General features: G+C 45.7%; 1 protein-coding gene across 2 annotated transcripts in view; it reads left to right on the forward strand.

Moving 5' to 3' along the window:
• LONP2 (lon peptidase 2, peroxisomal) overlaps nt 1-15773 on the forward strand; it is a 151218-nt gene that overhangs the window by 14871 nt on the left and 120574 nt on the right. For both annotated transcript variants that reach the window (XM_077451692.1, XM_077451700.1), the window contains 4 exons: nt 448-579; nt 5338-5460; nt 12128-12306; nt 12399-12493. In XM_077451692.1, coding sequence (XP_077307818.1) covers nt 448-579; nt 5338-5460; nt 12128-12306; nt 12399-12493 — 529 coding nt within the window. The remainder of the gene's footprint in view (nt 1-447; nt 580-5337; nt 5461-12127; nt 12307-12398; nt 12494-15773) is intronic.

Consider the following 15773-nt stretch of genomic DNA (forward strand, 5'->3'; position numbering starts at 1 on the left):
CCGCAACAGAAGATATGTGAACCGGCTCCTTAGAGAGGCGGTCACAATCTCCTGTCATGCGAATTGGATGCAGAAAACGCTCATCCAATTCGCACTAGTGTGAACCCGGCCTCTGATTTGTTTGGCCCTTTAGGTTGTAAGGGGTTAAAGGCACAGGGATGCACTGCACACCCAGCAAAAGCACAATGGCAGCTGAAGGCACCCCCACATCAAATTCAACCAACAGTACAAAAAAGTGGCAACCACCCCAACCTATAACTTGCCTTTGCAGTAAGATGCTTATGGAAGGGCAACGAACATCTAAATGAAACTATCTTCCCTCTGCAGAAGTGTTTATTCTTTTAGCTAACTGTATAATGCATGAGCATGTTATAATTTATTCTGTTTTTCTATTATATATTCTTATTTAATTTTTTTTTTTTTTTTTTTTTTTTTTTTTTTATAAAGCTGGTGGACATGTTGGATAATTCAGTGCCGGCAGTTGCCAAGCTAAAGAAACTATTGGATAATCTTCCTAGGGAGCTTTTACCGGACATCCTGATATCAATCATCCGGACAACCAATGAGGAGAAGCTTCAGGTGAGGACCAAAAAAAAAAAAATGGTTAAGTGTAAATGATTGTATAGAAAGAAAAGGTTCAGAGATCGGTGGCGCACTCACATCCGAACTGCAAGCACACACACAAATACATTGATGAAATGCATACATTGGAGCAGTTTTACCTTCCAGAGGTTTATATTTCTGTCTATCCAGTTTTGAGATTTACACAGCTGTGACACACAACGCAACTCTGACAGTAAAGGAGACCCGATTTATTTATTTATTTTTTTTTATTTTTTTCCCCGCACCCTGTGACTAGTCAGTAAGACCCCTTTCACACTTTTTCAGGCGCATTAGCGTTAAAAAAAAAAAAAAAAAAGAGCCTGAAAGAAGCCTCATCTGCAATCCCAATGTGAAAGCCCAAGTGCTTTCACACTGGGGCGCTGCTCTGGAAGGGCGTCAAAAAAAGCCCTGCAAGCAGCTTCTTTGCAGCGCTGCTTGCAGGACTTTTTGACACCCCCCCCCCCCCCCCCCCAGCCAGCTCTTCTTTCAGGCGCTCTACACACCGCAGTGTGAAAGGGGTCTTAGGCTCCATTCACGCCTAGGCGTTTCGGATCGTGGCTGGAATCGCAGCGATTCTGTACGTGATTCCTGAATCGTGGCAAGATGCCATTATTTGTTAATCACGTCCCGCGTTTTTCTGTGATTCTGGAATCCAAATTGCGTAGGTGTGAATGGAGCCTAAAAGAGAAAGCAGCAGAATAATAAATGCCACTTCCTCCTGTCAACACGCTCCTTGTATTACAGTACATCTTATTGGCTCCTTGTGCTGCTTCTTCCCCCACCTCTGTGAGTTCCGTTGTACTGCAAAATTCTGATACCAAGCCAAATTCAGGTACATCACTTGCATTGAAAAAATACATTTAATGATGTACTAATGAATGCAGTGCTACTATTTTTTTATAAATATATATATTTTTTTTATCTGCCTGAAGTTTAACTGTGACTAATTTGCCTTTTCCTATGTAGTTTTTCTTTAAAACCTATTTGAACCACTTAAAGTGATTGTAAAGCCTCGAACACACAATCGGATTTTCTGACGGGAAATGTGTGATGGATGACAGGCTGTTGGCAGAAAATCCGATCGTGTGTATGCTCCATTAGAGAATTGTTGGTCAACTTTCCATGGACGGCAGGTTTATAAATTTTCTGTGGACAAATGTGTGTTGTCTGATTTTTCTGAGCGTGTGTGCACAAATCCTTCAGACAAAAGTCCAAAGTACAAACACTTATGCTCGGAAGCAAGGACGAGCCAGAAGCGGTCGGTCTTGTAAACTAGCGTTCGTAATGGAGAATTAACATTGGTGGCACGGCAAATTATATCATCTCGAAATGCTGCGCACAATTCTCTTCTTCTTTATAATGGGATAATAAAGAAGCTGTATTACTGGTGATACTGATGGAGTTCTGCCAAACTTATTTTCCAGTGATATCAAGAATAATATTATGCTTGGTTTTTGTGTGTGTTTTTTTTTTTTTTTTTTTTTTTTTTTACCACAAGACCATTATCCCGTAGTTTTTAAGATCAAAGATACAACTATGTTGGTGTCCCTTGTTAATTTTACATTGTATTTTTTTAAATGTAACTGCCGACTCCCAAACTGTCATTTGAAGTAAAACACATCTCCAAGTTTTATTCTCCACAATTTTTTTTAATGTGCATTAAGAAAATAAAAATAAATTAGAACTTAACCAAAAAGTGCATTCTGTGCATCCAAAAATATAGAAAGCATATCAGATCATTATTCAACCAAAAAAAATAATAAAAGCCTCATGCATGTGTCCTGCTTTTTAATATAGGGGGGTCAACCATGCCAAAAGTTGGCAAAAGCAGGGGTCCGTCATCCGGAGATAATTCCGAAAATCATCCGGATTATTCTCCTGGAGCTGCCGCAGCAAAGGCATATGACATTATTGGTCATGATTAATAAAGCAAGAAATCCTCCTCCTCCTGTTCCTGGACTGGACTTGTGTCAAAGCAATAACTCCAAGGCCAATAGTAAATAATACGTTCTCTCCTCCGATTCCGCAACATGGCTGGTTGTTGAACGGCCGTTCAAAAACAAACTGAAAAGCGTGAAATGAAAAGCACGAATCAGCACTCGCCAAACTTCTACTAACACAAAATTAGCAGAAGGAGCCTGACAATTGAACTTCTTCTTTATTGGCTTGTATTATGTCTAGTACGTCACTACGTTTGTGTTTTTGGCCAACGTCCTTTGGACAAAAGTCCAAGGCTTTGTCTGCGGAAAATCCGATTGTGTGGATGAGGCTTTAGGCTTTTTTTTTTTTTTTCGTTTTTTTTTTTTGTTGTTCTTGCCTCCACTGTGCAGTTAGTTTTACACAGAGTGGCCCCCGATCCTTGACTTCTGGGGTCCCCACCGGCGGCACTGGTAGCTCCTCCCTGCTTCGTATAACACCCTAGGAGAAGAGCTCTCCCAGGTGGGTTACCTTGCGGACGTGCTCCCGAGCCTAACATTTGTGACCATACACACAGAATGCCGGACTTGGTCCCACCCCACAGCGACCCGCTTCATTTGATGTTATTGACAGCAGCGGGAGCCAATGGCTGCTATCAATTTATCCAATCGGGAGCCGAGACAAGGGGCAGAGGGGCCGGTCAGTGACAGAAGTTTTTTTACCTTAATGCATAGGATGCAATAAGGTGGAAAAAAAACATGAGGGTTTACATCCCCTTTAAGCTCTGGAAGATTCCCCCCTATCATGTACATGTCGGCGCAGAATGTGCCACCCTATATGTGCATAGGGTGGTCTGCAAGTGGTTATTGTTGTTTTTTTTGTCGCCATCATTCCTTTTTAAAAATGTAAAACAAATGTTCTCTGTGCACAGACAACAAAATAAGCAGACAGTTTAAGCATTGTAGGTTTGCATGCTTTGTGTGCGTCTAGCAGTGATCACCGCAGGTAACTTCTGGCTGTGCAAAGAACTCTGCATAGGTTGCCGGCAGCCACGGCTGTCATTATTGTGAACGGGGCCAGGGACCACAGGCGCTTAGAGCCACAGCAGGAGTCTATGATTCCTGCCCCTGCTGTTCACACCGGCCCTAATCGCCAATGTGGATGGAGCCTAAGCTGTATTTTAAAGTGTTCGTTTTTTGTTTTTTTTATTGTTGGTTGTGGTAATTTCATCTCTGACCCCGGCTGGTAAGCTAAGCTAATTTGAGATGAATTCAACAGCAGTATATGTTGTGTCTGATTAGGAATCACAGCTGAGCTTTGTATGGATGTTCTATTTAATAAGACACCGATGTGCAATGTATGGAGGGATACTGTGTTCTTTTGTATCTATACCATTGTAATCATATCCTTTTTGTCTGTACTTGTACTGTATGATTATACAACCAGAATAAACAGTTTGTTTCAATTGGGGGGGGGGGGGGGGGGGAATGGAACATCCGCTTTTCTGCTCTCCGACACCCCCCCGTGGTGACACATTTTGACGACAACTTTAAGGAGGGAGGGGGGAGCAGATACCTGATTAATGCAGAGATACCGGAGCCACCCGCAGGGGTATCTACGCCACTACGGGCGCTTTCTCCACCCCCCCCCCCCCCCCCCCACTGTCTTCTGGGAGACGCACAGGTTCCAGAACACAGCTGGGACCAGTGGGATAGTGCAGCACGAGTCACGCATGCGCAATAGGGAACCGGGAACCGAAGATGGCAGCGGCAGCACCCGACATCCGAGGGACAGATCGGCTCCGGGTGCCGACATGGCGTGTGCCCTGGACAGGTAAACGGGTAAACAATCCGGTGGATTTCCAAATGCTGTATTTCACCATATATTCTCCGCAGACTGTTAAAAATAAGTGTAAAATACAAAACTCCAGTGGGTGTAAAAAGATATCCGCTTGCCCCCTTCTCTGTATATTGTTTCTGTGGACGAGTGCGGGGTGTAGCAAGATGGCGGCCACGGAACGTCACTTCCGTTACCAATTCTGACAAGTCGCCTAATCTGATGGAACACCGGCATCGGGGACAGAATACCAATGAAAAGAATGTCTTGGGTGAGCACATCACCGGATCCTGGGACAGGGGAGTGTCTGCTTATTAAAAGTCGGCAGCTAGTTTCACAGTTTTTTACCGTTTATATTTTTAATTTTTTTATTTTTTTTTGTATCTGCTGACTTTTCATAAACTCAAATATGACTGGAGCCCCTCTTTTTAAAGTGGTAGTAAACACTGTTGCACTGCTTATACCGGAAGGTAAGCCTGTAATAAGGCTTAGCTCTAGGTACTGTGAATATCTCCTTAACTTGCACTGTTTAGGAGATATTCAGTGTGCATGCAGCTGACGACGTCACTGGCGCATGCACTCTGAAGGTCCGGCATACAGTGCTGTGCCTGTGCCATAAAACAACGGCGCACATGCACAGTAGTGACGTCATTGCTTCCCCGGCTACATGAGGGGGGCGCAAATCCGGAAAAGAAATGCTGGTGGAAGATGGAAGCCCGGGGCTTCGTTTTAAGGTAAGTCTCTCATAATGTACTAGTATGTGATACAAACTGTGGTTTACTACTGCTTTAAGTACAGTTAGGCATTTGGTTTAGGAATGTATGCATATATCTATACATCATAGTGTGGTAATTTATACAGCATATAGCTTTTACTTAAGCATAGGCATTGTTTCTTATGGCTCCACTGCCAACTGTATTCTTTCCCTGTGTTGGTTTTATACCAGACTTTTAACAAACCAATTCTTCCCTTTTGAATCAGATTCTTGATGCTGTTGGGTTAGAAGAGCGATTTAAGGTGACCATCCCACTCTTGTTGAGACAGATTGAAGGGCTGAAACTGCTCAACAAAACCAGAAACCCCAAAATGGATGAAGACAAAAGGGTATGTAACGATGGCTTTTATTTTTACTCTGATAGGTTTTATTTTTTCCATTATGGGCCACTTTATAGACACCTGAAGGTGGTTCTAAAGGCAAAGGGATTTTTACTTTAAATTATTCTAAAGTCTTGTGTTTTATTTTTTATTTAATTTAGACAATGCGTTACAGACTCAGTTTGGAAATAATATTTTGAAGTTTTATAACTATCCCCTTGTGTAGGCATATTAAAATCACAGGGTCCTGGGGGACTCATTTCTGAGATATATACTTACCTTTTGACTACCACTGTTGAGGACTGGGAGGGAGGCCTGTTCTTCCCATTTACAAGTGTCCCCAGCCATTAACAATAAATTGACTCCCCTCCTATATTATAAACCAGTTGTATCTCACACCGGTACGACTGCATGCTATGCATCGCATACCCACCTCCAATTGCATGAGATGTAATACCACAGATGCTGATTTTTTTCATGTAATTTGGTTATGTCCTGCTATAGCTCTCTCTCCTGTCAGTGCCGGTACCCATGCACCCCTAGAGTTTGTCTCCTAGTTATTCTGGACGAGGAACAGTGGCAGAGGTACCAACAACCTTTGCTGAGAGAGATTTTTGTTTCTGGCCAGGAAAGCTATCGCACTTAAATGGATACAACCCGGGCCTCCATCTGTCGGAATATGGATTCAGCTGGTTAATCAGGTTTTGCCTTTTTGGAAAAACTAGTGGTTGCCCAAAAAATTAAATATGGTATCCATGGTGTTCCTCCACTCATACTATTTCCTCTACTTGAACCAAATGTGTTCCTCACTCTATTGGTCTTAAAGAGGAAGTAAACCCTGATGGATGTTACTTCCTCTTTGTTTCCCTGCAAAGGTAAAGCATAATGGACTACTATGCATCACATAGTAGCCCATTATGTGTCACTTACCTGACACAGGAGCCAGTGATGTCACCGCTGTCCCCTCTTCCACGGAGTGTCCATCTTCTTTTCGGGTATCGTTGCTCCGGCGCTGTGTTTGGCCGGTGCCGCGATGACGTCACTCCTGTGCATGCGCACGGGAGGTGGCACTAACGGCATATCGCCGTTAGCAGCAGCAGCATGCTTAGTGCGCAGGCACCGTTGACAGCGGTGCCTGTCTTTTTGCAAATGTCTCCTAAACTGTGTAGGTTTAGGAGATATTTCTTGGACCTACAGGTAAGCCTTAATCTAGGCTTACCTGTAGGTCAAAGTGGTCTGTAAGGGTTTACAGCCACTTTTAAGGTGTGGTAAAATAAACTCTCCAGGAATCAGGCCGCTGTCTCTGGGTACCCAGTGGTATGATTTTGATTTGTTTCATGTTCCCTTTTGTTTTTTAGATGCAAGCGCTGCTGCATTTGTATAATCCTATACTTTACTATATATGATGGGTTTTTTTTTTTTTCTCGCAAGAAAAGCAGGACTCGAACCTCTGCGGTGTGCATTACTTCATTTGGCCAGAGGTGACGCTCGGAGACACTCCATTCCCGAGTGTCTCTTATGCCGCGTACACACGATCAAACAATCCGGTGGAAAAGTCCGGCAAACTCAAGTCCGCCAAACAATCCCCCCGTGTGTAGTCTCCGGCATACTTTTTTGACCCGAAAGTACGGCAGACTTAGAATGCCGTGTTGCACTCCAATCTTCCCGCCGGACTTGCATTTCCGCGGACAATCTGGGCGTGTGTATGCCAGTCCGCCGTACTTTTGAAATGAGCGGACTTTTCCCGCCCGGAGAAAAGTCCGCTCATTTCAAGCGGGTCTCCAGGTAGGCGGGGCCCGCGAAGGAGACGTCGCTGGCCCCGCCGCCTGGTATGAACTTAAAGGGGAACCCCAACGCTGAAAAAAATTGGCGTGGGGGTCCCCCCCAAGTCCACAACAGACCCTTGTCCGAGCACGCTACCCGGCCGGCCAGGAAAGGGGGGGCGAGCGAGCGCCCCCCTCCTGAGCCGTACCAGGCCGCGTGCCCTAAACATGGGGGGTGCCTTGGGGAAGGGGGGGGCGCGCGGCCCCCCCACCCCAAAGCCCCTTGTCCCCATGTTGATGAGGACAAGGGCCTCTTCCCGACAACCCTGGCCGTTGGTTGTCGGGGTCTGCGGGCGGGGGGCTTATCGGAATCGGTAAAAATACTTTATTGCACAGCTCCGGGGGTCTTCTCGCCGGACTCCTCCGCTATCTTCTTGTAGCTCTTTTACTAGCGGAGGAGCCCGGATTTCTTCCTCGCCGCCGGCCTCTTCTTCCGACTTTGGGGGTCTTGTCCCCCTCTTCGGTTCTTCTGCCGGGCCACCGCGCCTTCTTATAGCTCTTTTACAGGCGGTGGCCCGGTCTTCTGTCGCCGCCGCCTTCCGTTGTTCGTCTTCGTCTTCTTCTCCAGGAGATGTTAAATGGACGATCTCTCCGCCCGCAATGCCAGGGACGCGCTGCGCTGCCACTTATATAGGGACAAGGGGCGGTGTCACATGGGTTTATGTCACATGGGTTGGTCACATGGGTTGATGTCACATGGCGACAGTCCCAGCATCCTCCGGGACTGTGACATCGTAAGGGGGCGGGGTCACCATGTGACTCCAACCCATGTGACATAAACCCATGTGACACCGCCCCTTGTCCCTATATAAGTGGCAGCGCAGCGTGTCCCTGGCATTGCGGCCGGAGAGATCGTCGAGTCAACATCTCCTGGAGAAGAAGAAGAACGGAAGGCGGCGGCGGCGACAGAAGACCGCGCCTTCTTATAGCTCTTTTACAGGCGGTGGCCCGGCAGAAGAACCGAAGAGGGGGACAAGACCCCCGAAGTCAGAAGAAGAGGCCGGCGGCGAGGAAGAATGCCGGGCTCCTCCGCTAGTAAAAGAGCTACAAGAAGATAGCGGAGGAGTCCGGCGAGAAGACCCCCGAAGACGGAAGACCCCCGGAGCTGTGCAATAAAGTATTTTATCTCGTGTGTTGTGTTTTTTTTGTACTTTTATTTTACAGGTGAATGGGTAGGGGTACATTGTACCCCATACTCATTCACATAGGGTGGGGGGCCGGTATCCGGGGGCCCCCTTATTAAAGGGGGCTCCCGGATTCCGATAAGCCCCCCGCCCGCAGACCCCGACAACCAACGGCCAGGTTGTCCTCATCAACATGGGGACAAGGTGCTTTGGGGTGGGGGGGCCACGCGGCCCCCCCCTTCCCCAAGGCACCCCCCATGTTGAGGGCACGCGGCCTGGTACGGCTCAGGAGGGGGGGGCGCTCGCCCGCCCCCCCTTTCCTGGCCAGCCGGGTAACGTGCTCGGACAAGGGTCTGTTGTGGACTTGGGGGGGGGGGGGGGGGGGACCCCACGCCGATTTTTTTTTTTTTTTTTTTTTTTTTTTTTTTTTTTTCCGGCGTTGGGGTTCCCCTTTAAGTCCATACCAGGTGGCGTGCTCGAAATGAGCGGACTTTCCTCCGCGTGTGTGGGCGAGTCCGTTCATTTCAAAAGTAGGCGGGATAATACGGCGGACTTAGTACGCCGTATTAGTCCGCTCAAAAAGTGCCGTGTGTGGGCAAGTAGCCCTTTTCGGAAAGTCCGACGGACAGTCTGGTGGGAAGTCCGCCAGACTAAGTACGTCGGACATACCGCTACGTGTGTACGCGGCTTTAGTGGCCCCACCTCTGGCCACATCCGGTACTGCATAGACGAGCAGTGGCTGTGGAACTATAATTGATTCCTGTGGGGACACTTGTTTTGATATGCGAGTGTTTTGGATTACAAGCATTCTTCTGGAATGGATTATGCTCCTAATCCAAGGTACTACGGTGCTCATGTTGAGCATATTTAATGAACATTTATAATTTGCACACTTGACAATAAAAAGCGTTTAAAAAAAATAAACATGTCGTACTTACCTGGTTTTGCACATAGCAGCCCAGATCCTCCTCCTTTTCGAGTCCCTCGTTGCCTCACTTGGCCCCTCCCTCCTGTTGAGTGCCCCCACAGCAAGCAGCTTGCTATGGGGGCACCTGAGCCGAGCCACAGCTCCCTGTGTTCATTCAGACATGGAGCCGTGACTCTGCCCTGCCCCCTCTCTCCTCTTGTTGACTCAAGGACTTTGATCGACAGCAGCGGGAGCCAATGCTGCCACACTGCTCTCTGTCAATGAGGAGGGGTCCCAGAGAGCCAAGTCTCCCGTGCAACATCACTGGATCTAGATGGACCTCGGGTAAGTATTAGAAGGGCTGAGGGAGGTTGCTGCACACTGAAGGTTTTATATCCTAATGCATAGAATGCGTTAAGATAAAAAAAAAAAATCATTCTGTCCTGTACAGCCACTTTTTAATATTTTATCTGCATTAAGGTAAAAAGTCTTCTGCATGCAGCTCCCCTTATACTGAACTGAGCCTCTTCTCGGTCCAGAGATGTGCGCAAGAGCAGCGGCTCTCTTCCTCCTTTATTGGCTCAGACAGTGGTGGGAGACATTGGCTCCTGCTGCTGTCAATTAGCCAGTAAAGAGGTATTGGGTGTCGGGGGCCAATGGACACACAGAGAAAACCCTGAGAAAACAAGTGGCTTGCTTTAGGGGCACTTGGCAGTAGGGAGGAGCCAGGAGCGTCAGTGGGGGACCAGAGAAGAGGAGGAAAATGGGGAAACTGGAAAACCATTGCACAGAGCAGATAAGTATAACATGTTTGTTATTTAAAAAAAAAAATTGAGCATTTCAAATAACTTTTTAATGCAAATAAAAGTTTTAAAAATACCACTCTGTAAAGAAAAGGGGGTTAATGCTTGCCTGTACCTTCATGCCATAGAACACTATGCTGGCATAAAATAAATTCTGAATTGGCCCTTCCAATTGTGTTGGATGCCCTCCCATTCCAGCACTCCTGAGCCAGGGGAAGAAATCACAATGTCACTACTGTGTCCTGTGATGTAGAGGCTGGCAGAAAGAACCCGCAGAGCACAGAAGGGTACCAAGCATAAAAAAAGTAGGAAACTGGTACGGGATCAAACCTTACTCCGATTTTATTTTAGTTATGAATAGAAGTAGTAGTTTTGGCCAGATATACACTTTATTTTTTGATACACACACAACAGTGGCTTAGGAGCGTGCCTGTTCTGGTCCCCCATAGCAAGCTACTTTCTATGGGGGCAGGAGGGAGGGGCCAGGAGCACTGGCGAGAGACCCGAGAAGAGGAGGATCCAGGCTGCTCTGTGCAAAACCATTACCTAGGGTAGGTAAGTATGACATGTTTTGATATTTTAAAAAATATTTGATTTCAAATATTAGGGATGCACCGACATTTCGGCAGCCAAAACATATCGGCCAAAAATTGCCTTTTCGGCAATTTGCCGAAAGTGAAAAATGGCCCATAATGGAGCCGAAAATGAGGCAGGGCCTGGGCAAGGGGCGGGGGCACCTGGTGCCGCCCATCACGGGTCTCCTATAGCGCAGAAGAGAGAGGAGAGCTGTCAACACCTGGTTGATTAGAGCGCTGGGAACATAGCAGCTTTCATTTCAATAACTGTGTGTTCCGCGCGCCGTCACATATAGCCCCTCCCCTTGTCCGGGGAACTTGGATCACCCGTCCAATCCTGGGACTATCAATCTATCAAAGTTCCCCCAGACAAGGGGGAGGGGCTGTGTGTGACGGCGCATGGCAGGGAACACAGCTATTGAAATAAAAGCTGTTATGTTCCTGGCGCTCTAATCAACCTGGTGGCGGCTCTCCTCTCTTCCCTCTCTTCCCCTGCACAAGCTGTCTGTGCTGGGGACACAGGCTGGCTGGCTGTCTGCGCTGGGGACACAGGCTGGCTGGCTGTCTGCGCTGGGGACACAGGCTGGCTGGCTGGCTGTCTGCGCTGGGGACACAGGCTGGCTGTCTGCGCTGGGGACACAGGCTGGCTGTCTGCGCTGGGGACACAGGCTGGCTGTCTGCGCTGGGGACACAGGCTGGCTGTCTGCGCTGGGGACACAGGCTGGCTGGCTGGCTGTCTGCGCTGGGGACACTGGCTGGCTAGCTGGCTGCACGGGCGATACAGGCTGGCTAACTGGCTGCACTGAGGACACAGGCTGGCTGCATCTGATGGGCACTGGTGAGGCTGCATTGATCTCTCCTGTACCATGTCCCCAGTCTTTGACCATCTCCTGTATAAAAATATTTTTTTTAAAGTACGTTTCGGTATTGGTCATTTTCGGTATCGGTTTTCGACCTAGTGACCTAGTGTATTTTTCATTTTCGGTATCGGTTTCAGCACCAAAAAACCCATTCGGTGCATCCCTATCAAGTATATATTTGTTTGACAATTTAAAAAAATGTTTATTGATAGAATTTTTATTCATTTTTACTCCTGTATTCCAAAGTCTGTGTGTTCTTATTTTTTTATTTAGTTAGTTATTTTTTTATACTTTGAACATGTGACCAGCAGCAGAGGACTAGAAGCTCCTCCTGCTTATGTTTCCCTGCAGACAGGCTGGGAGAGAGCTGAGTCATGTGGCAGCTGGATATTGATTAGAAAGTACTTTAGATGATTGTTTTTAAAATAAAAACATTACAGTGCTATCATCCATATGCAGAAAGAGAAGGGACAATGTAAATTACACAGCGTGTGTTTAGTATCACTTTAAGTGTTTTTTTTTGTGGGGTGTGGGATCATTTTATACAGCTTTCATAAACACTGAGCTTCTGCCATGTTCTCTAGGTGGTAGCCATTCGCCCTCTGAAGAAGCTGGGCGGAATCTCGGGTAAAGGCTTTTCCCTGGAGAATGCAGATGATGATGACGACGATGATGCCGATGACATCATAATCTTGGAAAAAAAGGTGAAGTCATGCAACATGCCGGAGCAAGCGCTGAAGGTCTGCATGAAAGAAATGAAAAGGTAGGATATTATGGGGACATTCCATTTGCAACACCACACACCACTCATTACAGTGTATTATATTTTTGTGTATTCTCCTTTCCCCCCCCCAGGCTGAAGAAGATGCCACAGTCCATGCCAGAGTATGCCTTGACCAGGAACTACCTTGAACTGATGTCTGAGCTGCCGTGGAGCAAAAGCACTAGAGGTAGGTACTGGAAAAAAGCATTCCAGGAGACAGTTTTTACCCTAACACCTTCACGGAAGCATGACCAGGGTTTTTTTTTAACCAACATTGCAGATTTATAACGATTGAAAAGTTTTAGAATATATTAAAGCGGAGTTCCACCCCAAAAAAATAACTTTGTATTATTCAGCAGCATTTAAACCTAAGAAACAACATTTGGAAAACGAGATATATATATATATATATATATATATATATATATATATATATATATATATATATATATATATATATATATATATATATATATATATTTATTTATTTATTTTAATTCACATTTTCATGTCTGTTGCTAAGGGGTGCCTTTAATCTGCCTCTTCCTCTCCCTGGCGCCTGACGTCATTTCCCTCTCTAGTGCTCCTGGGAGATGCTTGTCATAATTTCCCAGGAGTTACTGGGCAGCGCCGAGGCCTTCGTTGCCATCACAACGGGGCGGGCACTTCTAATGACGTCGCCCGTTGTGATGGCACGTCAGACGTGTACGGCACTGAGAGCCGTGCATGCTGGTCGCTCAGCTGCACCAGATCCTGGAAGATGGTACTTTTGGGCATCACATGCCCACAAGCAAGATGGAAATTGGCCAGAACAATATAAAATATCGCCCTCTATTAAATCAGCAATCGAGAAACATCAGTGCTATTAAGAAGATTTTTTAAATAAATATATTCATCCAAAAAAAAAATATTTTTTTTAACAGTTGGAACTCCACTTTAACATATTAAAGCTAATATGAGATTTCAGTGTTTGGATTTAGATATATTAAAAAGTTGAGGCTGTTAAAATCCTGGTGTTCTTCTATAAGTACAGGTCTACTTCAACCCTTTTTACCACCAGGTCCGTATGTTGCAGCCCCCGATCGCTTTTAAAACCCCCTTGGTATTGAGGACCTCCCCATGCAATTGCCGCCCCCACCACCATTTATCCCAGGCTCCGCTTCCCCATCTGTGTGCCCTGAGGATCAGCATGGCGGGTGCTGCCAGGTAGAGGGGAGGGAGCCGCGTGGACATGCATCTGCTCTCCTCCCCTTCTTGCTGACCCGGAAGCAACATTTTATGAAGTCACTTCTGGGTTCCCCTTTCACTTTCCCCAGCCAATACTGCACTGCATTAGATTCATTGGAGGGCAGGTGAGACATTCGGGGTCTTTTTAGATTTTTATTTATTTGTTTTTTTTTAAATCATGACATGGGGAAAGAAAAGTTGGATAAAAAAAAAAAAAAAAAAGAAACAAAAAAAAATATAGAAACCCAAGTACATAAGATTCCCAAAACTTTTTGAAGCCCCCTACATACACGCATGTGCGAATGTAAAAGCATGTGTAGGAGCGGCTACCCACGAAAATGTAGATTGCAATACACTTGTTACATATCGCTGCACACGGTGGCGTGAGAGCAATAATTATAGCACCAGAGCTCCTGCGTAACTCTAAACTGATGACCTGTAAGGACTTTTAAAACATCGCTTATGGAAAATATAGGGTAATGAAGTTTGTCTCCTTTTCACGGACGCACACAATTTTTTAAATATTTTTTAATATTTCTATGCATGAAGGTGAAAAACCTTCTGTTTGCAGCAGCGTGTCTAATACTTATCTTGGCCCCTTCTCGATCCAGCGATGTCCAGGAGAGCCTTCGCTCTCCAGGTACTCCTCACTCCTGATTGGCTTTTGGCAGCAGCGGGAGCCATTCAGAAGACGGAGGGGGTGGAACCGAGCCATGGCTCTGTGTGTGAATGGACACACAAAGCCACAGCTCAGGAGCGCACCTGCTTGGGTGCAAGCAAGCTGCTTGCTGTGGGGGCACCCAGCAGGAGGGTGGGACCAGGAGCGCTGGCGTGGGACCTGAGAAGAGGAGGCTCGGGGCTGCCCTGTGCAAAACCACTGCAGAGAGCAGGTAAGTATAACATGTTTGGTATTTTAGACTTTAGTATCGCTTTAAAGGTTTGACATGTTGGGTATCCATTTACTCAGCGTGACCTCATTTTATATTTTACCAAAAAGGTGCGCAACTTATTGCCTTTTGTGTGCCCTAAAAAACCTTTTGCGCATAAAATAAAAAGTTGGGACTACCAACATTTTATTCTCTAGAGCAGTTTTGCAACAGTTGGAGGTCCGCTAATTGCATATCCCTGCTCTAGAGCAGTGATGGTGAACCTTGGCACCCCAGATGTTTTGGAACTACATTTCCCATGGTGCTCAAGTACACTGCAGAGTGCATGAGCATCATGGGAAATGTAGTTCCAAAACATCTGGGGTGCCAAGGTTCTCCACCACTGCTCTAGTAGAGCAGGGATATGCAATTAGCGGACCTCCAGCTGTTGCAAAACTACAAGTCCCATCATGCCTCTGCCTCTGGGTGTCATGCTTGTGGCTGTCAGTCTTGCTATGCCTCATGGGACTTGTAGTTCTGCAACAGCTGGAGGTCCGCTAATTGCATATCCCGGCTCTAGAGTAACTGCTTTCAGAAAATTTGATATTTTGAGGTTTTTATGCAATCTTCATGATTGTGTTTTATTTTTTTTTTATTTTTTTTAAATGTGTGCAAAAAAAAATTAGGCAAAAATAACTCTGGCCGCAAAAGGGTTAACAGCTGCAGGTTGTCCTTTTGGCCAGCTGTATGCGACCTGTGCAGCCGCATACGATTCTGTGAGCTTGGTTTTTACCTCCCCTTTTTTAATTTCAAATATGTTTTTATCTTTTGTGAAGAATTCCAGAACTATAATGAAATGTAATGAACAGAGCACCACAAATGGCCCCCCCCAAAAAAAGATACTTATCAAGTGTTGCTAGCCAAGCATTAGAGGCTCCAGAGTAAAGAATGCGGCACATATCGCCTTCTTATCACACAAGGCATATTAAAAGCAATGATGTGAAGTAGAATTACGTTTTTTTTTTTTGTTTTTTTTTTTTATTCTGTTTTGACGAAAGATGCAGGTATACAGGAGGTTTAATATAGGCCAGAAACATGCTTGTGTTTTATATCTTGAACAAATGAAAGTGTATGTATAGCAAAAACATTTTATTTAGTTTTGCGTAGATTAGAAAAGGATTTAAAGCTCAAGGTTGAGCTGCTTTTTTATTTATTTATTTATTTTTATTTGCATTTAACATGTTTTGCTTAATCACATGCCATAAATCTATTCAGTAATAAACTGATATTTTTCATTTTTTATTTTTTTTTTTTTCCTTTTGTACCTGTGTTTTTGCAGAAGTCCTCCTCTGCTTCCTGTCTTAGCTCTCTGCG

The sequence above is a fragment of the Lithobates pipiens genome, unplaced genomic scaffold (genome assembly GCF_037356315.1).
Source record: "Lithobates pipiens isolate NorthernLeopardFrog02 unplaced genomic scaffold, aLitPip1_a1.2 Scaffold_10, whole genome shotgun sequence".
Lineage (NCBI taxonomy): Eukaryota > Metazoa > Chordata > Amphibia > Anura > Ranidae > Lithobates > Lithobates pipiens.